The following is a 27,839-nucleotide window of genomic DNA, read 5'->3' on the forward strand; positions in this document are numbered from 1 at the left end:
TGGTGGGCGGTAGATGGAGTTAGTGTAGTTTCGTTTCATTGTAATTGGTGGATTGAGTGATGGAGACAAAGAGTTGTAGAATGAGTGCCCTTCCTGGATGAGTCTTTGGACTCCCTGGAAGTGTCACGTAATAATAATAAAATGTAAGAAAGTTAAACAAAAGTCATGGGAAGACTTTGTCAAGAACAAAGAAAATAAATATCAGGAAGGTGGCAAAATATTCTAGAAGCTATTGAAAAACCTCAGAAATGAAAGAGAGAGTGCTGGAAAAGGAATTAGAAATGATAAAGGTGACATGAAAACTGTAGGAAAAAAAGATATCCTTGATGTATAGATAATTATTATGAAAAATTGCTAAATGAAACCAGCAGTTACAGCAGTGGTAAAAAACACTCAATAGGCATGCAAACAGGAATACATATCCATACTTGAAGTAGAAAAAGCCATCAAAAAAAGCCTGAAATGAGGAAATACAACAGGAGTAGATGATGTTCAACCAGAATGGTTGAACATCATGTACTCAAGTATGTAGGTATAAAAGCCTTACAGTGGCTGCACTCCATAGTTCAGAACTTCATGGCCTAGAGTCATGACAGAGGGGTGAATTCCAGATGATTGGAGTAGAGCTCTCATAGTACCAATATATAAAACAGGAAATAAAACTGAATGTGAGAATTACAGAGGTATTTCTTTACTGAGTGTTTGTGGTAAGATTTATGCCATACATAAGAAACAGTTGAGAAGGATTGTGGAAGAAAAGCTTGGTGAAGAATAAGCTAGATTCAGGCCAAATGAAGGTTGAATATAAAATTGTCAGGATCAGATCTTCATTTTACAAAAAATAGGTGAGAAATCGTGGAAATATAACGAAGATCTGTACTTAATTGTTGCAAATTTCTTGGTATCTTTAATTTATCTGTATTTAAGTTTTATCAACCTATAAAAGGCATATGACAAGGTGCCAAGAAAAAAGCTATTTAAAATGCTAGTTATATGCTGTCAATGGGGCATTATATCAAGCAATACTTAGTCCTTTCTTTTAGGCTTGCACGGTGATCCGAGTACATTTTTGAAAATTATGGAGACAACTACCTTGTTTGAGTAAAACTTTAGTTTAGTTTAGTTGCTTTTAGTTATATTAAACTAAAGTTTTACTGAAACACGGTAGTTGTCTCCATAATTTTCAAAAATGTAAGCAATGCTTAGTCTTTATTTGAGTTGTAAGTTAGCAGTTAGAAATGAAGAAAGTACAGGAAGATGGTTTGATCTTAAATCTGGTGTCAGACAAGGATATACATTATCCCCTCTGTTATTCATTATCTATATGGATCACATTATGAAGGAAAATGGTATTGATCCTGATATCAAAATTGGAGATGTTGATCTCAGGTCATTACTTTATGCAGGTGATGTTATACTTCTAAATAAATCCAATACAAGTCTGCAAGATTCCCGGCTAAACTGAATAACTGGTGTAATAAATTTGGCATGAAAATCAGCAATAACAAGACAAAGACAATGAAAATAGGAAGAAACATTGAAAATATCAACCACATCATGAGTGGAGAACCTATAGAACCAATAAAACATTTCAGCTACTTAGGCACAATTTTTAGTGAAGATGGTAAATTAAATATGGAAATAGACAACAGAATCAACAAAGTCAGTATGGTACGAAGTCAACTGAATAAATTTATATGGAATAAGAGTGAAATTAGTCGGAACACTAAATTAGCTGTATACAAGACAGTGTTCAAACCAATTTTAACTTATGGATCTGAAAGCTGAGTTAGAAATAAAACACTTGAACAAAGACTAGAGACTGCCGATATGAGAGTCTTGAGAAAGATTAGGGGTGTGAACAGATGGCATCAATGGCAATATCATATTAAAAATGCGGATATTAGGAAAGAACTTGACATTGTTAATATTCAGGAATGTGTTAGCACAGCTATGGTCACTACCACCTAAGAGGAAAGATTAGCAAAACAAGTGTTCTCTGCCAGGTTACCAGGAAAAAGATCCAGAGAAAGATAAAAATGTAGGTGGATTGATAAAGTAAAAAGTGCCTTAGAAGACAGAAATATAATATCTGATAATGTTGGAATCTTGACAGATAGCAGATTGATTTGGAGAAAAATTGTTGATAGGAAGTTAGTAATGATGTAAGTTCTTCATGTGGTGCTATCATAATATCCTGAACATCCCTTGAGGGTACATGTCAGGAATTTGATGATGATAATAGTGTCGATATCACGGTCATTTTTGACATCACTTTTTTATTCACCAATATCCTCCTTTCTGACACCTTAACTTCATTTAAAAATGGAATTGAAGTTAAGACAATTTGAGATATGTATGGAAGAGTGAAACTGATGAAAACGAATAATACTGGTATAAAAGAGGTAATGAAAGACTCGCGAGTAGCGCTGTGTGATGATTCAATTATTAGAGGTGTGCTGGACAAGCAGATGCACAAGGTTTGTTTTCCTTGAGGTAGAATGATTGTGGTATTGGATATGAGACGTAAGCGAGTAAAGGAGTGAATGAGGAGTTAGCTGGAAAGGAGATCAATGTAGCTTGGGGGATATTTGAGAACTGTCTAGTAGAAGCAATGTCTAAATGTATTCCAAGAGTCAGAAGGTTAAATACGATAAGTGTGAAGTGGATGAATGAAGAGATTAAGCATGCAATACAGAGGAAAAATGAATTATGGAGGCAGCATGAGAGAAGTGGTAATAATCATTTCCATGGGAATTACAAAGAACAGATGGGAGGGTGACTTGGTTGGTAAGGGTAGCAAAAGTGAAGTATGATCAGCAGCTAGCTAACGAAGCCAAAAAGAATCCTAAGGAATTCTTTCGATATGTTGCCAGCAAAACAAAGAATGATTATGGAAGGATGACATTGATTGTAGAAAATGGTATAAGAACCACTGCTGCAGAAAATATAGTGGAGATAATGAGCAGTTCATAAAGATCCTTCATTCTTGTGAGCAGTGCCGTAACAAGGGCGGCAAAAGAGGCACCTGCCATGGGCACAACTAGGTTTGGGGAGCAAAACGTAAAAAATAAAAATAAATAAATATATATAAAAGTCTGCTATTTTATATTGCATTTTTTAATTTTGGCAATACGCACTTTAGACACACAAATTCCTCCACACACTGTAACTTGTTTTGATGGGGTTAATAGTAAGTATTTTACATTGCATTTAGTAAAATTTAACTTGTTACATTTAAATTTTCCAAAATTTTTGTCATTTTTGGGTTGGGGGTTGTTTGGGTTGAAGCACCTGTGGCAAGTTAGACACTTTCCACAGGTGCTTCATACCCTCATTACTGTACTGCTTGTAAGTGTGATATAATAGAGCATTTGAGAGCAGTCGATGATGAGGAGGAGAGACTGACTGTAAGTGAGCAAGAGGTATATGAGAAATTGAACAAATTTGATTTTGGAAGTTTTTATCCACTTGGTTAGACTAAATTAGATTTAGTTTAATCCTTTATCCAAGAATAAGCAAACAAAGTTTGCACCTGAAGTATCTTCAGGACTGAGACAACTTGTGGTAAAGGTGGACCATACTCCCATCACTCCTTGTTATAGTATATCCCATAGGGCAAAGCACATCTCCTTGCAGACATGTATAATGCTATGCATTAAGGGAAGGGCGACTACCCAGACCGGTTTTGACCTTTATTGAGGTTTCGTCAGTGGGAGGCAGACCCAAATTTGGAGATACTAAGGTGGAAGCAATGGAGAAGTCATGTTTACCAACACAAGTTGCCAAAAGGTGTTTCACCTTATTATTAAATTACTCTGGATTTAGAGAAAGAAGTTGGATGTTTTTTCCCACTTGGTTAGACTATAATAAATTTAGTTTAACCCTTTATCCAAGTATAAGCAAATAACATTTGCACCTGAAGTATCTTCAGGACTGAGGCAACTTGTGGTAAAGGTGGACCAAGCTCTCATCACTCCTTGTCTTAGTATCTCCTATAATGCAAAGCACATCTCCCATCTCCTTGCAGACATGTAGAATGCTATGCATTATGGGAAGGGCCACTACCCAGACCAGTTTCGACCTTTATTGAGGTCTCGTCAGTGGGAGCCAGACCCAGAGGTGGTGTTAATAAGGTAGAAGCAATGGAGAAGTCATATTTACCTATACGAGTTGCAAAATATGACTTCTCCATTGCTTCCACCTAAGTATCCACCTCGGGGTCTGGCTCCCACCACATCAGTTGTTTGCAGATGATGCAAAATTGGGATGAACTATGAAGAGTGGAGAAGATGTTGTGGCCTTACACGAAGCCATAATAGATTGATATAACAGTTCAGAATAGATTGACATGACAGCTCAATGTTGCAAAATGAAAGGCTTTAAAATTTGGGAAACAAAGATAGGATGTAGAATTTACACTCTGTGGGGATATATTGCTGGAGGTGGAGGAAATAAGAGATCTTGGGGTGATAGTGGATAAGGATCTAAAATTTAGAAGACACATAGTGAAAATTATGAGGGGAACACAACAAATTCTGGGAATGATGTGGAGGACACTGACTTGTAGAAGTAAAGAGATTCTTGTCCTTTTGTATAAGGCTCTGATTAGGCCACCAATGGATTATGCACAGGTAGTTCATGGTGGACTGCTGTGCACAGATTTGGTCATCTGGTTTTCAGAAGGATCAAGAGATGCTGGAAAAGGTCGATAGGCAAATGACTAAGGTAGCAGTTCTGATCTCTGGAATACTGAATATCAGGAAATTGAGAAGATGCAATTTACAGCGTCTAGTGGATAGGAGGAATGGGGTGATATGATAGAGGCCTACCAGTTAGTAATGGGCTTTTATAGGATCGATGTCGGAGAGGTTTTACGGAAAACAGTGGGAGATCAGGGGAGAACCAGGGTTATCCCTGGAAGCTGTATAAGGAGGTGTGAGCAGGGAAGTGAGAAGCAGGTTTTTCTGCATGCAGAGTTGTGAATAATTGGAATGCTTTGCATGAGTGGGTGGCGTATGCAGAGAATTTGAGTGTGTTTAAGGTGCAGTAATGATGAGCTGTGTGTGTGTGTGTGTGTGTGTGTGTGTGTGTGTGTGTGTGTGTGTGTGTGTGTGTGTGCGTGCGTGCGTGCGTGTGTGCGTGCATGTGTGTGTGTGTGACAAAAGGACCTCCTAATGAGTATTTGACTACATGGGTCTTAGGGTAATATAATAATAATAATAGCGGAGACAAGTGTAAAGCAATAGGCTTTGCAACTCCCACCCAATTTCTGTACAGATGATTTAAAAAAACATGGATAATCTTTTCACCCCAAACTTTCTAAATGGCTAAAATACTGAAAAGTTCTTGGCATAACAATGAAAAAACGAATTTATAATTTCAAATTTATTTTAATTTTTTGACATAATCTCCCTTAAGACTAATACATTTATTTCAGCAATGCTCCAGTGCCATTAAATCGTCCCTCTGGTGGTTCTCAGTAAGATCTGCAAAATTCCCCTCTACAGCTACAATAACCTCTTGATTCAAAGAAAAACGCTGACCAGTGATGAAGAATTTTAGTTTTGGGAAGAGATAGGAGTCAGAGGGAGCCTGCAAATAGGGTGGATGTTCCAACAATTCATAGTGAAGATACCTTAATTTTCCCATTGCCAAAACACCTCTGTTGGAAGGTGCATTGTCCTGATGAAAGCTCATTTTATTTCTTCTGCAAACCGGGGTCTTTTCTCATGCATTTTTTTGTCTAGTCTGGTTAAAAGAACGGAATAATATTCCCTGGTTATTGTTTTACCCTTTTTAAGATAATTAATAAACAAAATGCCTTTAGCATCCCAAAACACTGATGCCATTACCTTTCCTTCTGATGAAACCGACTTTGCCTTCTGTGTGCTGAACAACAAGCTTCTGTCCACTGTTTTGACTGCTGTTTGGATTCTGGTGGGTGATAGTGAATTCAAATTTCTTCCATAGTAATATATCAACACACAAAATCAGTTTTATTCTTGTTAAAATGCTCCAAACACTGTTCAGAGATTTTCATGCTAGTGCGTTTTTGATCTGCTGTGAGCAAACGCGGCACCCATCTTGCGCAAAGCTTTTTCATATGCAATTGTTCATGCAAAATATATCCTAAATGTTCTTTTGAAATGCCTATAGTTTCAGCAATTTCATGAATTTTGACTTGCTGGTCATCCAACACAATACTGTGCACCTGATCAATGATCTCTGGTTTTGTTACACTTTTTGACATCCTTCACGTGGATCATCTTCAAGGCTGGTACGGCCAAGTTCAAACTCAGCAGCCCATGTCTTAATTGTCGAAAATGAAGGAGACGAGTGCCCATAAACTTTTATGAACTTCAAATGAATTTTTTTTGGCATTAAATCTTCTTTTACAAAGAATTTTATAACTGCACAAACTCAATTTTATCCATTTCAAGATTACAGACAACACTTTTGTTTCAGACAGTTGTATAAAACAAACTACTTGATAGAATTACTTGCAATTTCACATGGATGCTTCCAACAGAGGTGTTTTTCTATACCAAGATAGAAAAAAAAATCTTGCCGATAGTGTTGTCATCTATGATCAAGGCCAAGAACTTTTCAGACCACCCTCGTACATGGAGGACATGTTCCCTATTTGTACACATGGCTCTAATGCATTATACTCTTTCCTTCTCCACCGCAATAGACAGCACTGTCTGCTGAATTCAGTTTGCTACTGAAAAAGAAAATAAGAGTGGTCTGTTTTTTCTGGAAACTTTAATCACATCTCCCTAATGGTAGTCTGTCTTTCTTTCTCCATTTACATAAACCTACCCACACAGGTATATTCATTCACATATCCTCCATCATACACTTCTGCAAACAATATAGTACAATAAAAACCATAGTTGAAACAAAGGTTGCAGACTTCTCTCAAATGAACTCTTGTGTGAACCAAGCTATTCAATAGCTACAATGCTCAAAAATTAACACAATATTTGTGATCTGAATGTCTCAATCATATCACCTCTTTTCCACCTATCAACCAATTTCTGCAACTCACAAATCTTCAATCTGTTCTCATAAGGTTAATTCCATAGACCTACCTATTATCTTGGTCACTTGTCTCTGGATCCTCTCCACTTCCTCCCCATCAAGAAGAAACCCTGGCGTCCATATCCGGGCACAGCAATCAAGATGGGGTCTTATCAAGGCTCGATACAGAGGAACAATAACCTGTTTGTCTCTGCTTGTTAAATTATTTTTCAGCAACCAAGTGATCTTATGAGCTGATTTAGCTACTTTTGCAATGTGCCCCCTAAACTTCATCTCCCTATCCACAACACTTCCAAATCCCTGGCCTCGTCAATCTCCTACAGTACGATTCCACCAATGTGATATACTGCTGCTAATCTTTTTACCCCAAAATGCATAACCTTACACTTTGCCACATTAAATTGACATCCATTCTCCTTAGCCCAGTTCTCCAAACTACCCAAATCATCCTGCAAAAGTTTGACATCCTGTGCACTCATTATTGCTTTACCCAACTTTGCATTATCAGCAAACAATGAACACTTCCTCCCAGATCCTTTCCTATATTGTTAATGAACAAATTGAACAGCAGTGGTCCAAGAACAGAACCCTGTGGCACACCACTAGTCACAGGCCATCTTTTGGACTCAACTGCTGAATAAACCACTCTCTGATATCTCTCCATCAACCACCCTCCTATCCATCTCACCAACCCTATATCCATCCCCATATGCTGCAGTTTACTGATTAGAATTTCATGTGGTATCCTGTCAAAGGCCTTAGCAAGGTCCAGTAGAATCACTGTAAACCCATTACCCTTATCCAGTTCAGCCTTCACTGTGTTATAAAACGTGAGCAAGTTATTGAGGCATGATCTACCCTTCACAAAACCATGCTGTCCCCCATACAGTATCCCATTTTCATCTATCCAATCCTGTATTTTCCTCTTGACTATATTCTCCAAGACCTTGACAATGATTCCTGATATGCTGATGGGTCAGTAATTTACTACAGCAGTCTTGCAACCTCCTTTATGCACTGGAACTATTTTCCCCCTCTTTCCACCCCCCTTGGGACTAGCCCAGACCAGAGACTCAAATTAAACAAAATGGTCAAGAGCACTGACAATTCTTTAGCCGTTTCACGTACAACACGAGCTGGTATACCATCCAATCCCACAGATGAATTGCCATTGAGGTTTTGTAATAGACTATTCACCTCCACTTCATTCACCACAATTCCCAAATAAGCTATTGGTTCATTCATTTGTGCAATGTCACCACCTGGATGATATACTTTAGCAAAGTGCTCGCTCAGTAATTCCACTATATCAACTGATTCGGTTACCTCCTGACCATCGGCATTCTTTAAAATCATTCTGCTATATATATTTTTTCTTTTTTCTTGCAACATATCGAAAAAACTGTTTGGGATTCTCTTTAGCCTGCATGGCTAATGTTCTTTCATAATCCGCTTTTGCTTTTCTTACCTCACTCATTACCCTTCTAGCATGCACTTCATACCGTTCATGTGCCTGCCAGTCACCTTTCTCCTTAAATTCCCTCCACAGTTGTTTCTTTTTTTGCAGCTCAAGCTTAATGGTGTTATTCATCTGTTTAACCCCTACTTGATTTATTAGACTCTAGGTATACAGTCAGCCATATCCTCCTGCAAACACTTCTTAACCACCTTCCATGCACTATCAACATCCAGCCCTTGCAGTTTTACATGCCATGGCACTGAATCAACCATACTCCTAAGCTTGTCATACTTACCCACCCGATAATTCCACACCTTTAGCCACCTCCCAAGTCAAGACCCTATGATCACTCTAACCAATTGGTAGCAACGTGGTCATATTCATTACAGCAAAATTCTCAGTTGCAGTTACTAGGTCAAGCACTCTCTGACCCCTAGTATTTTCCATTTGCTGTCACAGATAGTTATCCCTTAATAACCGCATAAAATTCAATTCCTTCCTCCAATGTGTCCTCTCCTCCTTCCAATCAATGTTACCATAGTTGAAATATCCCATAATAATTACCCTCCTTCCACTGATTTCTTCTATTTGCTTATGCATACTATCTCCACCTGGTCTATAGCAGCACCCAACTGCATATTTTGTTCTGCTGGTCTCATTCTCACATCAAATAGCTTCATATGTGCTCATTTCTCTATCCTGCAGTTCCACTTCTATTCTCCTTGGCTTCAGCTCATCAGCTATCATCAATAACACTCCTCCCCCATTTTTATTCTCCCTGTCACTCCTGAACACGCTAGACCTGTCACATTGAATCCCACTAGCTTTATCATCTTCTGTCAGCTATGTTTCATTAATACCAACAACCGGTGGCCTGGAAGTGCCACTCAAGGCCAAAAATTCCTCCTCCTTGTTCCTAATACTCCTGGCATTAGTGTACATGAATTGCAGAAGTCCGTTAGTCCCATTCCTACTTTGATGCCTTATACTAACTATCCCATTCTGATTTGGTGTCCCTTCGTACTTGCTCGGGCATATTATACTCATTCATACACTCAACTGCCTCCCTAAAGTCTGCATATCTACTTATGGTTATGCCCTTGACCTGGTTATTTAATGGAAGCTTGCAATGTGTAGGGTTCCTAAGGAGTGGAAAGAAGGCAAAATAGTACCACTCCACAAGCATGGTTCTAAGACACAAATCTCCAACTATAGGCCAGTCTGTATAATTGCAGTTGTGGTCAAGATGTTGGAGAAATTGGTAAGGAATAGAATACAGAATTGGACTGATGAGCATAGCATACTTTATGATGGCCATGATGGATTTCTAAAGGGTAGGTCCTGTTTTAGTAATTTACTTTCATTTTATGATAAGGTGACGAGTGTGTTATACATAAGGGAGAATCATAAACATTGATATTCTTAGATATTGCAAAAGCATTTGATAGATTACTACATGATAAGTTGGGGTACATGCTGCAGAGGATGGGAATGGATACTATATTGGTTAGATGGATCAGAGATTGGGTCTCTGAATGATACCAGCAGGTTGTGTATGATGAAATAGTGCAGGGGCGAATTCTCCATGCTTGCTATGTTTGCTGCGCAAGCTTATTAATTAAGAAAGAAGTAATATTTATTTGTTAATAAATGCATGCATTTATAAGCATTCCATTCAGGCTTTTATTTTTGTAGACAGACGATGTCTTAAGCTTCCCGGCAATAATTGAGCCTTGCATTGTGTATCGAAGGCCGATGCTTACTCGACTAGTCAAAGCTACCTTGGCTTGCTTGACTAATCAAAGCTACCTTAGCTTGCTCGTTTGTAGGAGCTTCCAGGTCCTCGCAGCAGCACTGTGATTTCATGAGCGCGCATAGCCATTTCATGTCATCTTACTCTGTTGCTTAAACACAGGCTATGCAGTCAACGTAGCTGTAGCCAGTGAGCTTCAGCCAGTCTTTACAAGTGGCTTGTTGCTTGGGAAAATTAAGTTACAACCAACTTTTTATGATGATGTTATTGAACAGTTCATAAAGAAGAACTGTAGGGTAGAATTTGTATTCAAGTAGCTAAATTGAAAAAGATAGAATATCATTTGTAAAATAAATGTTGTATTTGTATGATTAAATGTATATAAATTTCTAAATATATAATTTTAAATGGTCAGTAAGTCGTTATTCCGCTAATCAGACTTCAATCACACCTCTCACTCCCTGAATGATAACAAGAACAAGCATGAATTTCAAGACCAGCATTTGCCCCTGGAGTAGGGTCTCAAAAAAGAAGGGTAACCAGTGGACTGCCCCAGGGTTCTGTTTGTTTTTGGGCCCCTGCTGTTTAACTTGTTTTTAAACAATATATTATGTGGGCTGACTGAGGATCTTCAGTTATTTGCTGATGATGCAAATTTGGAAAGAATTGTAAGTAACACTGCTGATGCTGAATCCCTTCCGGAAGATTTGAATAGACTGTTTACTTGGACAAAAGAGTGGAGTTGTAGTTTTAATATCAATAAGTGCAAGGTGTTGCATTTTGGAGCACAGAAATATAAGGCTGTGTACTATATCAATGATGCTGTACTGCAGGAAGTGGATGAGATTAGAGATTTGGGAGTGATGGTTGACAGTAGACTGAAGTTTAGAGGGCATATTGCTAGTGTTGCAAAGGCTGCACATCATAGTGCTGCTATGATTAGAAGTACACTAACATGCAAAGATAAGGAAGAGGGTGTGCCATTGTATAAGGCACTGATCAAACCACACTTGGACTGTTGTGCTCAGATCTGGTCAGCTGGTTTTCAGTGTAATGTGGAGACATTGGAGATGGTCCAGAGATGAGTGACTAAGACAATATCGGGAGTTTGGGATGCTGGCTGTGAAGAGATTCAAGAAATGTGGATTGCAGTGGTAGATAGGAAAAAGAGAGGTGATATGATAGAGACGTTTAAGTTAGTGAGAGGATTTTATCAGATTAATCCAGAGATGATTATAAAAAGAGTACAAGGTGAGAGGAGAAGAACCAGAGGTCATTCCTGGAAGTTTTGTAAAAGTGTGGTGAAGAAGTGTGAGGAGTAGATTTGTTTACATGGAGAATTGTCAGTGAATGGAATGCATTACCAGAATGTGTTGTTAATGCAAGGAATGTTAAGGATTTTAAGATTCTATATGATAAATATGTTGTCAGTTGAATGAACCTCCCATGACAAGTTCTATCAACTCCATGAATAATAATAATAATAATAATAAATGCAAAATGATGAGTCTATTAGAACTTTATTCAACATAAGAGGAACAATGGCATGGCTTTGTGATGAGACAGAAACTAAACACCCAAAATCAACTAGTTTTGCAAGAAAATTACTGTTTGCCCTTCCCGTTGTCATATTTAGTTGAATGTGGCTTTAGTGCTGTAAATGACTTGTTAGTGAAAAAAAGAAATCATCTGGATATTACAAACTGTGGTGATTTAAGATTGAAATTGACTAAATTAGTACCTCAAGTAAAAACTCTTTACATTACATTAACTTTGATTTTATTTTCCCGCATTGAGTTCAATTTATGTGTCATAATTTACAAAGTGTAATAAAAAATTTATATTCATTGAAGAAAGTCAAATTAAAAACAATTTTACCTGTATTCCTTTTTTTATTTGAAGTATCTATTTATATTATACTTTTTAAGAACTTGGTTGTCTATTATGCTAGAGGGGGCATCAAAATCTTTGAGGAGTTGAGGTGGGGCATGAAACGAAGGTTGGGAACTAGTGCTCTAGACACTTGGAATACATTCAAAGGCTGCCTCTTCTAATGCATTAGTTCAGTGGTGGCGAACCTTTTTATGTCTGCGTGCCAAATGTTTACAAATCAAGTTGCTGACGTGCCAGCGCATGCCAAAAATTTACAAATCAAGTTGCTGACGTGCCGGGCATGCCAGCAACTAATTAATACAACAGTAATTAATTAATTAACATTAATTAATACAAAATTAACTGCAGAATTTTATTGAGACAAGTTTATAAAAATTAATATAGAATTTCATAATAATGAACACATAATTTGACATGCACATTGTTGTATACAAATCAATATTAACCTGTTATCAATTTATTAATTTATCAATATCAATATATCAATTTATTAATGAGATTTTTGCTGTTGTACATTAGATGCCAAATGCTTTATAGCAGGTTCATATTTTGTCACTTTTAGTAATACACACATGGAACTAGATTCATCAGTCATTCTATTTCTTAAACTGTCTTTTATATAATTTATTTCAAAAAATAATGACTCACAAGCATATGTAGAGGAGAAAATTGATAATATAGCCATCGCTAGTTTTTTAAACAACAAAAGGTTTCAGGAACGGCATTCCAAGTTCTCAATATTTCCTCTTCTGCATTCTTTTTAATTGCCCCCAATAATCGATCATTTTCCATAATTCCAAGTCATTTCACAAATCGACAAACTTTTGTTTCCATATAGAACTAGAGTGAAAATTGATTAGTTGCATTTCTATATCTTCCAAATTCAGCCACTCGAAAATCTCCAAATTGAGTTTATCTGTTGATGTGTCCGGATGCAAAATAAATTTTGATGTCTCTGCAAATTGCCTGAACTGCATAAATCTTGAAGAAAATTCGTTGCTTATCGACTGAATAACTGTAGAAAACTCTTTTGTCAATTTAACTTGATCTGTTTTTTCATGGGATGCTAGATCTGCAAAGACTTTTTTTGTATTTGGAAAATATCGGAAGGTATTGGAAATGACATCATGATTAAAAATGGGTAATTTAGCTTCGAATGCTTTGATTAAATCAAACATGACAATAATTGTCTTGTTAACACCTTGCAGTTTAACATTTAATTCATTTAAATGTAAACATAAATCAGTAAAAAACATTAATTTCGAAAGCCATTCGATGTTCATTAATTGATTGTATTTTTCAATGATTTTCTCATTATGTAAAAAAATCGGACTTCATCTAAACACTGAACAAATATTTGAAGAACTTTTCCATGACTTAACCATCAGACGTTGTTGTACGTAAGTAAACCATTGTACACCGAGTTTACCTCACTTAATAATTCTATAAATTTTCGTTTACTTAAAACGCGTGCCGATATAAAATTGACCAATTTTGTTACAATGCTCATAATATCTTCCAGTGGCTTGAAACTAGCCTTTGCGCATAAAACCTGCTGATGTATAATACAATGAAAACCCAGAACTGAATGTCCAATATATTTGGTAAATAAATTGACGAACCCATTTTCCTCTCCAGTCATATTGCGAGCACGATCAGTAGTTATTGATACAATTTTGGAGGGATCTATATCTCTTTCAGCAAGTGCATTTACAACTGCATTGCAAATATCTATTCCTTTTGTTGTTGTTACTAATGATGTTAAACTTATCAATTCTTCTTTGATGTTATTCCCAACACAATAATGAATAAAAATTGCTAAGCGAGCTGACCCAGTTATGTCAGTACTCTCATCAAGACAAAGAGAAATAAAACCAGAAGATTTTATATCCTTTTTTTGCTGATGAGTTATATTTTTAGCTGTTTCTATGATTCTATCTTTCACCGTGTTTCTAGCCAAAGGCATATCTTTTATTCTTTGAATAATTTTTTCCTTGTTTTCAAAATCTTCAAAGAGAACTGGTGCACATTTTAACCATGTTTCTTTTATATATTCCCCATCACTAAAAGGTTTCTCGTGTTTAGCAATTACATTTGAGGCAAAAAAACTAGCTGCAGTTATATTTGAACGACTGCCGATAAATTTCATTAGGGTTGTTGACTGGATATTCCTATTTTTAATTGCCAAGGATTAACAATTAAAAATAGGATATTCCTATTTTTAATTGTACAATTTAAATTCTTTCTGTTTGTCCTTGCTTTTCTTAAGGAGCGATTTATGGTTTGTCTCATAATGCCATTTTACTGACAACGTTCTGTACACAACCGTCCCAGAACATAAAACACATATTGCTTTATTGTCTTTATTAATCATGCCATACTCTTCATTCCACTAGCTTTGGAACTCTCTACTGCTTGACTGTGATAATTTTCGTTTTTTATTTTCACCAGCCATGTTCGGTAGAACAGTAACAAAATAATTCACAACTTAAATCAAATGCATTTTTTAGAGTTTCAAAAAAATCAACATTTTATTATATGTCTAAATTAAATTATCTTTATAATTCCCACTTGCTGCTGCATATTTCTGCCTACTGGCAGATGCGGGGTGCGAAATGCATAATGAATGCATGTACGATTAGAAAAGGGAAAAGTCGGGTAATCCTAAGGATCAGTCGTTCTCAATTCTTTTTCTATAGACTGTATTTTTATTTATTCTTACTGTATTAGAGGGCTCAGTCCCAACAAACTTACTCGTAAATACAATTCCAATTTTTTTAAAGTTCATACGTTAAACTAATATAAGTATTAATATTATATAAATTAAGTGGATATTAAATAAAACATTATTTAATATCCACTTAATAGAATTTTCATGGGAAATTTGGCAAGTGTATTCCCATAAGATGTCTGGTCAAATTTCGCAAGAAACGTCTATAGTTTCTGTAGTCGGCTTTGAAATAATGTTGGATTTAATATCCACTTAATTTATATAATTTTGTATCACTGATGTGAAGCCTTTTGGCTATTTATTTTAGTATTAATAATTAATTATGGCATAATCATAAAGAGTATTAATACCCGTAATGTAACGGTGTAGCATGTTGACAAATATAAAAGTACGCATTTAAATTAGTTATCAATCAGAGAACTAATGCTAAAATATTGGAGTTTCCTCAGGCCAACATCATTAAATTAACTTCTGGTAAGTTTTATTGACATATCCATTCTGATCACCAAAAATTTATAATATTATTCAGTATTAAAATTGATTATTGCATTATTAAATTGATTTTAATGATGTTGGTTTGAAAAAAAAAAAATGGTAGTGAGAGAAATATTTATGCATTGTAACTCACCATAAGAAGTCAGTGGAGCAGGGGAAGCAGCAGAAGGGTGTCGATGTCGGCAAACGCTTACCATCGAATATAACTTGCCCTCGCATATAACTGGCACCCCTGATTTCACTTTACAAAAAAGACATTAAAAGGTTTCGCATATATATATATATATATATCTCCCACACAAAAAACACGCCCTCCCCAACAGCCATTATATATACTGTAGATGCAAGAAAAAAAAATAGCTTTGTTATATCCCTGAAGAGGCTTTTGCAGTCTGTGTAATATATTTCTCAACAAATAGTGCAATTAGAGACAGCTGGAATAAAAATGGCACCTAACTAATGAATCACATGTACCCCTCTCACAGAAACTACACTGTATAGGCAAGCAAAACCATATGTTGCACCGGAAACACAGTATCTAACTAAAACAATTATCTAATTTTTCAATTACATGAAATAAGTGTTTGTTTGATTGCATTTGAAAATCTCGATGTCATTATGACAGATCAGGGGCTAACTTCAAATAAAATTCTACCACGAATTGAAACATGCCATATAATGCTTGTGCGAGTTCCCATTCCAGCTCAAACGCAAACAAGGCAATAAAAACCAATCATGGGTTGAAACTTTGTGTGAGTTGAGCCCGCCGGTAATGAGAACGATAAACGACATCCCGTCGTGAATGTCTTAAAACTAAGAAATATATAGTGAATGTTGTTATGACAGTTGCAGATGTTATGGAATTCGGTTGAAAAGAATTAGCATTTCAACTCAAAAACTGTCGGTTCCATTTGTTTTTAGGGTGCATGATCTTTTGTTAATACCCCACCAATCAAATTCATGTCTTCATAGCTGCTCCTACTGTAAAACAAAATTTAACTTGTATGTATTGTAACAATTACAAAAAAAAGGCTGAATAATTTATAAGCATGTGCCAGCAAATTTCTTGGGCATGCCACCTCTGGCATGCATGCCATAGGTTCGCCACCACTGCATTAGATAATCCTTGAGGAGGATACAAGTAATAATCAGTTGCATGAGGAGTAGAAAGAACATGCAAGGAAGGTGGCTTACTGGGTAAAAATATCAAGTGAAGAATGAGTAGTAATCAGCAAATGAACCCCCCCCCCCCCAAAAAAAAAAATTCAAGTAAGTTCTTTCATTATGTGGAAGTAGACGAAAGGATAATTGTGAAACAATTATTCTTTGGTTGGCAAAAATTATAGAAGAATCATACAACATTGGTTGGCAAAAATTATACAATGGTAACCACTGTATAGGATGTAGTTGAGATATTAAATGAACAATTAATGAAGGTATTTCATTCTTGGTAATGTGACACTATGCAGAGCTTGAATGCAGTAGGAAGGAGGGAGTGACTTATGGTAAGTGAACAAAGAGGTGTATGTAGAATTGAGTAAACTAGATTTTAATAAGGCAGTAAGACTTGATGATATATATCACTGTGTGCTTTGAAGGAATGTTCCAGGCAGTTATTACAGCCTTGATGTAGTTGTTTGACATGAATTTGAGTCTTAGATTGAGCCAAGTTCCAAAAAAATAGAAAGAGGAAAAAATTGCTCGGTTTCAAAAGGTGGGAGATAAGATGCAACAGTGGACAGAGGATTTGAAATAGGATATGACTACTACCAAGCATTTAGCAGAATAAAAATGAGTAACCAGTTGAAAAGAAAAATCGAATCCTCCAGGAAAGCATGAAATGCAATTATCTACTGGTATTGAAAAATATGAATCCCGTTATTTTAACAGAGGCCTAGTTGCCGACCTGGTTGGCTGAGTGGATAGCTTACCCACTCTCATTCCAACAGGCAGTGGGTTCGATTCCTGCCTTGGGCATGAATACTTGTGACTATCTTTAAGCAGGAGATGAATTTCATCGCCCACCTAATATAAAATTTATATTCATTGAAGAAAGTGAAATTAAAAACAGTTTTACCTATGTTCCTTTTTTTATTTGAAGTACCTAATTTTATTATACTTTTACAGAACTAGGGTGCTTAAGGGTCAAAGCTCTATAACTGAGAGGAGACCTTCACATAGCCTTTAAAGAAATGAGGAGAACCGACCAGGGCTTCTGACCTAATCTCCAACATTCCGCACTTTCTCATGGTGCACCCTGTTAGGCATCTACCTGGATACTGAATGAACGAGGACTGGCTGGATTTGAGATTTAGCCTACCAAATGGCATTCTTATTGGCTTAAACCAATAAAATGATGGTACAACATGACAGAATTTCATGCTAGCTTGGGCACTGCCCAGTTAAACAAGGCCCACCATTGTTTTTGCCAGAGAACTAGAGCAAAGCAAAAAGTCAGCTACTGGACCAAATCCTAAAATACATCCCAACTCGACATCACCAGAGTTCAAGATCGGTACTATCAACATAAGAAGCCTGAATGGCAAAGAAATGGAGCTAGCTGAGGAACTGGATAAGTACCAGACTGACATAATAGGAGTGACTGAAACAAAAAAATACAAAAACTGGTGAGATATTTCTGAGCAATAAATACAAAATGTTATATTCAGGCAATGACAATCAAGGAAAAGAAGCAGTAGCTATAGTATTCAACACTAAATATGAGACGAATCTTCTTGAATTGCAGGCAATTTCAAGTAGAGTGATATGGGCAAATATCAGAATGGGAAACTGGATAATGAGACTTATTTGTGCCTATGGTCCCACAGAAGGTTCTACTAAGATAAAAGTGGAGGAATTTTTGGAGGCTTTAGAGAAAGCAACTGACACAATGAGAAATAAAAAGTTTGCCCTTGTTGGGGATCTAAATAGCAGAGTAGGAAATGATTGTCAGACATGCAAAAATATTTTGGGAAAATTTGGTGAAAAGAGCAAAGTTAATAATAACGGCAAATACCTGTTGGATTTCTGCTCAGGCCATGGACTGGTTATTACTAAAACAATGTTAAAACATCAAAATGTGCAAAAATTCATAGGGAGAGAACAGGCAAGGAATACGAAATGTCTCATTGACTATGTTATTGTTAATAGTGATGTTTTCTCCCTGATGCAGGACACCAGAGTGTACAGAGGATTTGAAATTGGAAGTGATCACCATTTAGTTACAAGCAGGATAAAATTGAATTTCATATTGAAAAAGAAGAACATATAAGAAAGTTTTAAAGCGAATAAAACTTGAGCAGCTCTCAGATGTGAACTGCAGGCTAAAATACACAAACATGATTGAAGAAAAAGTGAAAGAGTTTGAGAATAGGAACCAAACCTTGGAGAGTCAGTGGAAAATCCTGAAGAAAACGATTCAGCCAGAGAGGCATGTGGTGAGGTTGTCTGTAAGGATAGAAAAATCAGAACTCCATGGTGGACACAGGAAGTTAAAGAGGCAGTGAAGGAAAAGAAGAAATCATATCAAAAGTTCCTGGCAAATAAGTCAGCTTGTGCTCAATCAGTTGAAGAAAAACCCTAAAGTTGTTTATTATTTTAACGGTATAATAGAACACAGAAACTAAGTAAATAATTAATTTATTAACTTGATGCTGATATTTCGCTGGTATTATAACCAGCATCTTCAGAGCACAAAAACCACTGTTTGTCACAATACGCTAGACTAAAACAACATGGTGTACTTAAAATTGTAGCAGCAACACAAAGACTAGAGTCCTGATTTTGGCGCCCTCTATCTGGAAAAAAAAAAAAAAAAAAACGCTATCATATATTACTAGAGTCCTAGAAAAGTGCTAGTTTTTTCTTAATATGACTGTCTCCCAGATCTTCGGCAAGTTAATACAGCCATATCTGTTGAGATTTGGAGTGCGTTTTAGGGCTTCTGTCGCCTCTAAGAACAATCTCTCTGATTTATATGGGTTTCTGTGTAGTACTTTTGTGTTTTTCCAGTTGATCCTGTGTGCAGGGGTATCCAGAGCATGGTCTGCTAGGCCCGACTTCCCATAATGATATTTCCGGACGTATCGTTTATGTTCGCTGATGCGGATATTCACAGTTCTTCCTGTTTGACCGTAGTAGGCTTGATTGCATGAGCAGGGTACTTGGTAGACTCCTGGATGTGATAAAGGAGGAATGCTGTCCTTGGGTGAGCGGATGAGGGTGGCTAATTTGCTATATGTTCTGAATGTAGCGCGTAGTTTATGTTTATTGAGAATTCTTGAGATCTTTTCGAATGTGCCTTTAATGTAGGGGATGGTGACTGTTTTGTTGTAGTTCTCTGTGGTGGATGGTGGGAGGGGTTTCTTGGGAGTGTTTAGTATTTTGTTTATTTTTTGTGGATTGTAGCCGTTGGCCAAGAAGGTGTGGCGTAAGTGAGTGAGTTCAGCAGTAAGAGCCTTGTCATTTGAACAGATTGCTCTCGCTCTATGGGTTAGCGTTTTTAATATGCCATATTGTTGAGAGGGATGATGGTGTGATTGTTTGTGTAAGTATCTGCCTGTATGTGTGGGTTTTCTGAAAACTGAAAATGATAAGGAACCATCTAGAGTCCTGATTCTAGAGACTAGAGTCCTGATTTTGGCGCCCTCTATTTAAAAAAAAAAAAAAAAAAATCTCACCAACACACAAAAGAATAAGGCCCGAAAATTATTAAAAAAAGTCACTTCCTGGCCCAAAGACACAGTTAACAAACTCAAACCCTTCCATGTTAAAACACCGAGGATCTATGGATCACCAAAAATTCACAAACCAGGCACACCCCTACGCCCAATTGTGGACAGTATAAATAGTCCCACATACAAACTGGCTAGACATTTAGCGAAGCTACTAGCCACTCTCACTAACAATTCTCCCTCCTTTATTTTAGTCTAGCGTATTGTGACAAACAGTGGTTTTTGTGCTCTGAAGATGCTGGTTATAATACCAGCGAAATATCAGCATCAAGTTAATAAATTAATTATTTACTTAGTTTCTGTGTTCTATTATACCGTTAAAATAATAAACAACATGTTCGACGAACACATAAGTCTGTCCACACGAAAAACCCTAAAGTTTTTTAGATATGTGGCAAGTACAGTGGTGCCTCACAATTTGACCCTAATCTGTTGGCAAACTAATGTCGAATTGCGAAGCTGTCGAATTGTGGGACAATATTTCCCATATAAGTCTATAGAAAATAGATGAACTCGTTGTCAGACCCCCATTCCACTCCCCCCCATTAGGGAGAGTGGGAGAGAAATACACCATATCATTTACTTTACGTATTTTATTATTGTATAACACACTAAATTACAAAATACAATATTGTATACACAATATACACAATATCTTGAGCCTTAGATGTTGGAAGGGAGTCTTCTTTATCCTGGTCTACCTCTTCTCGTCTCCTCTTTGCTTGAACAGGGATGACGAACTGATCAAGGGTGGACTGTCTCTCGTCTTTTTCAAGATGGTTTTGAAGTGATGCATGATGGTGTTGCTGAACAAGTCTGTCATTCTACTCACATCAGCAGTGTTGGGGTATCATTCCAAACAAACAGACTGCACCTTCTCCCAATGGAATAAACTTCTTTAATGGCAGCAGTTGGCATCAGCCCTTTTTCCCTGCCATCCTCTTCTTCAAGTGAAATTCCTCTTTCTCTCCCCTTTGTTTGCTGTTTGCTGAATGCTCTGAGTTCTTCCATGGTCAGTTCATCATCGTGATCCTCCACAAGCTCTTCTACATCAGCCTCATAAATCTCTTCAATGTCGAGATTCTCAGCCATCGAAATTATCTCTTGCATGGCTGCAGCTGCTTGGCCTGCACTGTTGTCATCCTGAAAAAATTAGGAACGAGTTTCTTCCATGATGCGTGAAGTGTTCTCTGTGTCACCTCATCCCAGGCAATTTTAATAAAGGAAATGCCAGGGAGAATGTTGAACTCGGTCTTCCAGAAGTTCTTCAGTGTCTTGTCAGAAGAGTGAGTCACATCGAAAAGCCATGAGAAAACAAAGCGTTGTTGTAAAGTTTTTTAAAACATGCAATCACTTCTTGATCCATGGGTTGGATCAGTGACATTGTGTTTGGAGGCAAGAACTGGACTCTGATGAAGTCAAAGTCAATTTCAAGAATGTCCTCTAAGTCTTGAGTATGGGCACTAGCATTGTCAAGGATCAGCAGTGTTTTCAAAGGCAAATTGTTGTCAGTGAGGAACTTCTTCACGCTCAGGGCAAACATCTCAAAAATCCAATCTTTGAAAACTTGCTGGTCTACCCAGGCTTTTGCATCGGATTTCCACATCACTGGCAGTTTGGACTTATTGATTTTCTTCCCAAAGCACTGAGGATTTTCTGAGAGGTAGACTAGAAGTGGCTTTAGTTTAAAGTCTTTGCTTGCATTTGCTGCCAATAACAAGGTAAGCCTATCTTTCATAGGCTTATGTCCTGGGAGCATCACTTCTTCTTGCATGATATAAGTTAGATTTGGCAAGCACTTCCAAAATAACCAAATTTCATCCACGTTAAAAATTTGCTGTAGCAGGTAGCCTTTCTTCCTGATTAAATCTTCACAAACTTTTTTGCAGCCTCTTTATCTGCACTAGCAGCTTCCCCCTGTCTGAGAACACCATGGATACCTTGGAATCTGTGAAACCAGCCTTGACTTGCTTTGAATTCCTCAGTTTGATCTGAGGTACATCCTGGAGTTTTCTTCTGCAATTATTCAAAAATTAACCTAGCCTTCTCACAGATTATTGCCTGAGTTACTGGATCTCCCTTCTCCTGTCTTTCTCTAATCCAGGTGATAAGCAGCTTTTCCATCTCTTCATTGATTGAAGATCTATTCTTGTCAGAAATCTTCATTGCACCAGCAGACACTCTAGCACCCATAATCTTCTCACTCTGTTGCCAAAAAGTTGCCACAGTTGACCTAGGAAAGCCATACTCCTGAATTTCTTTTTTTTTTCCCCGTATACTCAACCAAGTGTGCTTCTTTCCTGAATTATTCCTCTGTTCACTTCTCTTTGGACCCATTCTTAAATTTCACTAAAAAAATGATAATAACTGCAGATGCACAAAATTTTTACTTTCTGAAAAATGCAGAATTGGCAAGTGCAAACAACATGAGCAAACACCAACGCAGCCCAACAAGAAATAAAATAACAAATGACATTGCACAATTCCATGCCCGTGCATGCGCCGGCCCATGAAATTCAACTGTCGAATTGCGAAGCACCACTGTAGAAGAAAGAATGATCATCGTAAGATGATGTTAATGGATGAAAACGGTAGAATGGTAACTGCCACAGAAGACATTGTTGAGGTATTCAGTGATCAATTTATATGGGTGTTTCATCCTGATCAGGGTGGAATCATGAGGAATTTAAGTGTAGAGGACATGGGAGAGTATGGCTTAATTGTGAGTGAGCAGGAGGTATTTCAGGAAATAAATAAGATTGATGTCAATAAGGCAATAGGATTCGATGACATATCAACATGCATCTTAAGGAAATTCCAGGAAATTGGCAGTAGCATTAGCATGCCTGTTTAATGCAAGTATTACAACAGCACAGGTTCCAAGCTAGTGGAAGGAGGGTAGAATCGTTCCATTGCATAAAGGTAGTGAGAAGACTTCAAATTATAGGCCAACCTGTATATCTGGAGTTGTGGTGAAGATACTAGAGAAATTGTTGAGAAATAGCATACAAAAATTCGTTAATAACAGCAGTATTCTGTGTTGTTATCAGCATGGGTATCTTAAAGGAAGATCATGTTTAACTAACTTATGTACTATAACAAGGGGAGAAATATCTTGGATAGGTAAGATACATACACAGTGCTATGCTTAGATTTTGTCAAAGCTTCTGATAGACTGCCACAAAACAATTTAATAAATAAATGATGGGATTGGACAACACATTTCTGAGTTGGATCAGTGACTGGCTGTCAGATAGGTATAACAAAGTTGTATATGGCGGTGAAGTATCCCAAAAGAGGAAGGTCCCTAATAGTGTACCGCAGGGGGGGTCAGTTTTGAGACCACTGTTGTTCAGTTGGTATGGAGAGAGCAATGCCGAGTCAAACAGATGTTAGAGCCTTACAGGAGGACTTGAATAGATTGCATAAATAGACAGGTAAGTGGAACTATCAGTTCAAAGTTGCAAAGTGTAAGGTTTTGAGATTTGGTAAGCAATGATGGGATGCAAAGTATACACTTGGCATGGAAGATAACAACACATCAGATAACAACAATGATACAAATTCTGACATGCAAAAATAAAGAGGTTATGCTGCCAATATATAAGGTTGGCCTTCATCAGGCCTCATATGGATTATTGTGCACAGACTTGGTCGCCGACTTTTTATGGTGACGAGGATATTTTGGAAAGAGTTCAGAGAAGATTCACAAATGTGGTCAGTTATCTTTGGAATGTGGAGTATGAGGACAGACTGAGGGAATGTAAATTGCAGAACCTCGTATCCTTCCTCCTCCTCGGAAGGAGGAGGAGGAAGGATACGATTCTATGGCAAGCCCTAAAGAAAACACTGATCGATTCAGCCAGAGAGGTGTTGTCTACAAGGATAGAAAAATCAGAACTCCATGGTGGACACAGGAAGTTAAAGAGGCAGTGAAGGAAAAGAAGAAAGCATATCAAAAGTTCCTGGCAAATAAGTCAGCTTGTGCTCTTAGAGAATACAGAGACAAATGTAAGGAAGCTAAACAGTGTATAAAACTAGCTAAACAAAAGTCATGGGAGGACTTTGGCAAGAACATAGAAAATAAATATCAAGAAGGTGGCAAAATATTCTGGAGGTTGTTGAAGAAGCTTAGGAATGGAGGAAAGAGTTCTGTAAAAGGAGTTAGAAATGATAAAGGTGACATGAAAATGGGAGAAAAAGATATCCTTGAAGTATAGAGTAATTACTTTGAAAAACTGCTAAATGAAACAAGCAGTGATGACAGCACAGTGGTAAAAAACACTGACCAGGCATGCAGTCAGGAACACATATCCATATTTGAAGTAGAAAAAGCCATCAAAAGCCTGAAATGTGGAAAGGCAGCAGGAGTAGATGATATTCAACCAGAAATGCTCAAGTATGGAGGTATAAAAGTCTTACAGTGGCTGCACTGTATAGTTCAGAAGGCCTGGACAGAGGGACAAATTCCAGGTGATTCAGTAGAGCTCTCATAGTACCCATATATAAAAAGCGAAATAAAACTGAATGTGAGAATTACAGAGGTATTTCTCTACTGAGTGTTCCTAGTCAGATACATGCAAGTATACTTGAGCAAATAATGAATGTTTATTTTCTTGATCCTCTAACTAGAGTAATTATTTGGACAATAGATCAAGTGTTAACTAATAAATATTTATTAAACCTACTAGTTTCACCAAACTTTAGCTGTTGGCATCTTCAGGGTATAAGCACTTAGGTTAAAAAACATTACACAAATATGAATAACTGTAAAACTCTAATGATTATAGTTAAAAACAGAAATAGCATTGAACGTGAGTGATACACGTATCACGTGTACATGATTAACTAGTTGTTGCTAAGGAACGTCCTGTAGTTTGCACTGAAGTTTATTTCCTGCGTGTTAAGAGATCTAACTAGGATTTTCCATATCTCTGGGAGTATTAAAACGTGGTTCCTGTTAAGGTTATCAACAGAGCGAACGACTGTAGCTGCTTCTTTAAATATTCGCGAATGGTAGTCATCTTCTATATAAGGGGAACAGCTTTTATCCCACTCAATGACATGGTTAGTTATAGAAAAATGAGATGACAGGCCTGATATGTCTTGTCTGCTGTTTTTGACGTAACGAATGTGCTCCTTCTGTCTAATTTCAAGGTTTCTTGATGTCTGCCCAATGTAACTTGAACTACATGAGCATGGAATATTGTAAACGCCAGCATATTTATAGAAAGGATGGTTATCTTTTGGAGATCTTAGTAGTTTACAAATTGTTTCCATAGGCTTGAATGTAACTCTTATTTTTTGTGGTTTGAGGAGACTAGCAAGCTTGTTGTAGATGTCACTCGCATACGGAATTGCGATAGTTTTGATATATTGAGTATCCTCTCGCTCTCTTTGTGGTGGTTCAGAGAAAAGGATTTTGTTGACGAATCTTCGTGGGTAGCCGTTCAAGTACAGATTATTAGATATCAATGTTAACTTGTCTTGAAGGTCTTTGTTATCTGTTGTGATATGGACAGCTCTTTTCTTTAACATGTGTACTACACTGAGTTTGTGAGAAATATGGTGAGAGAAGCTGAAATGTAGATAGCGACCTGCATTCGTAGGTTTCCTGTAAACTAATAAGTTTATATGGTCATTAATTTGCTTCTTAATTAAGATGTCTAAGAATGGCAGTTGTTTGTCTCTTTCAATTTCCAGAGTAAATTTAATATAATGATGAAAGGAAATGATGAATGATGAATTTTATTGAGGAAGTTAAGTAGGTCATCCTTGTTGTGGTTCCATACAATGAAGATGTCATCCACATATCTCCACCAAATAGTTGGTTTAGGAATTATTTGAGATAGGATTTTATTTGCGAGGTGTTCCATAAATAGGTCAGCACAAGAAGGTGAAAGTGGACTGCCCATTGCCAAGCCAGTTAATTGTTGGTAAATCATATTCTTCCAAGAAAAATAGTTTGAATTTAGGCAATGATCGTACAGTGAGGTCATATCTTGTGGGAACAAGGTACCTAGGATGCTGATGAACTCCACCATGGGAACGTTTGTAAAAAGAGAGGTGACATCTAGGCTAGCTAGAAGATCATTTTCTGATATGGTAATGTTTTTTAATTTTTCCACAAAATGTTGTGAGTTTCTGATGTAACTCTCTGAGTTATGGATATGTTGTTGTAGGAGTTTGGAGAGATGTTTGGACAATAAGTAGGTAGGTGAGTTGATTCCATCCACAAGAGCGCGTAAAGGAATACCAGCTTTGTGTACTTTTAGAACACCATAGAGTCTTGGAGTTAAAGGGCGCATGGATTTTAGTTTTTTAATCAGATCTGTTGGCCAGTTGGCCATATTGCATAGTAATTCATTTGTATCATGGTGGTTTTTTAATGTAGGATCTTTCGTTAAAATACGGTAAACAGAAGTCCAATAGTAGATTGTTTACTTTATCTTTGTAGTTCTTGGTGTTCAGTATTACAGTACTGTTGCCTTTATCTGCCTTAGATATTATGATGTCTTTGTTCCTTTTTAGATTATGAATAGTTCTTCTATCTGGAGAGGTGAAGTTTTGTTTTGTGGTTCTAGGAGAGGAGAGTATTATGCAACTTTTTAGTCTGAAATCATTTGCTATGTGTAGTGGTAATAATGAGATTGCTTTGTCTAAACTGCAGATGAATTCCACTTTAGGTATCTGTTTAGGAGTTATGGCATAGTTGAAACCTTTCTTGAGAATAGCAATTTCAGGTTTATTTAAGATGTGGTCAGAGAATTAAGAATAACTTGCTAAGAATAACTTTTCACCAAATTTGCTAAAGTTTGGTGAAACTAGTAGATTTAATAAATATTTATTAGTTAACACTTGATCTATTGTCCAAATAATTACTCCATTATACTTGAGCAAAGTTTGAGAAGGATTGTGGAAGAGAAACTTTGTGAAGAACATAATAAATTTAGTTTAATCTTTTATCCAAGTGTGTGCAAACAAAGTTTGCACCTGAAAGTATCTTCATCTTCAGGACTGGGGCAAGGTGATACAACACCAGGGCAACTTGTTGCAAAGGTGTAGCAAGCTACCACCAACACTCCTGTCTCAGTATCTCCCATAATGCAAAACACATCTCCTTGCGGATATGTCTAATGTTATGCATTAAGGGAAGGGTCACTACCCAGACTAGTTTCGACCTTTATTGAGGTAGAATGGGAGTTCATGTCTATCATCACTGGCCTTTGGAGAATAAAGCATGCTGAGGATCAGCAGACAGTAAAAGAGGAGTATATAAGATAGAGTAGGATAGTAGGAGGTAAAAAGAGGCCTCAGTCAACCTGTTTAGCCTTATTGGCTAATTGGTCTGTAACATATAATCTCAATTTACCTGTTCAGAAAAGGTTAAACATAGACTTTTGTCTATAGTTCTCATATTATTTTATCTAAAGTAATGATTTACTCCAGTATTAATGGAGGTTTTTTTTATGTTACTAGATATAATATCCTTATTTTTATTCCAGGTAAATATATATATATATATATATATATATATATATATATATATATATATATATATAATAAATATATATATATATATATATATATTTATTTATTTATTTATTTATTTATTTTTTATTTATTTATTATTATTTTTTTATTTATTTAAAAACAGGATGTAAATAATAGGACTTGTTTAAATATTTATTTTAAATCTAAAATAATGGGACTTAAGGTCCGGTAAGT

At 36.7% G+C, this 27,839-nt stretch overlaps 1 protein-coding gene across 2 annotated transcripts in view; it reads right to left on the reverse strand.

Annotated features, from left to right (window-relative positions):
- Nucleotides 1–27,839, reverse strand: part of LOC150100012 (protein white-like) — a 246,751-nt gene that overhangs the window by 147,022 nt on the left and 71,890 nt on the right. The window contains exon 2 of one of the 2 annotated variants that reach the window (XM_090403081.1): nucleotides 15,512–15,619. The exons of the other annotated variant lie outside the window; for it this stretch is intronic. Coding sequence (XP_090259207.1) covers nucleotides 15,512–15,514 — 3 coding nt within the window. The 5' untranslated portion in view covers nucleotides 15,515–15,619. The remainder of the gene's footprint in view (nucleotides 1–15,511; nucleotides 15,620–27,839) is intronic. 2 annotated transcript variants of the gene reach the window in all.

This window comes from Typopeltis vanoorti, chromosome 13, assembly GCF_054136105.1.
Source record: "Typopeltis vanoorti isolate ZY-2024b chromosome 13, IOZ_Tvanoo_1.0, whole genome shotgun sequence".
NCBI classification, from domain to species: Eukaryota; Metazoa; Arthropoda; class Arachnida; order Uropygi; family Thelyphonidae; genus Typopeltis; species Typopeltis vanoorti.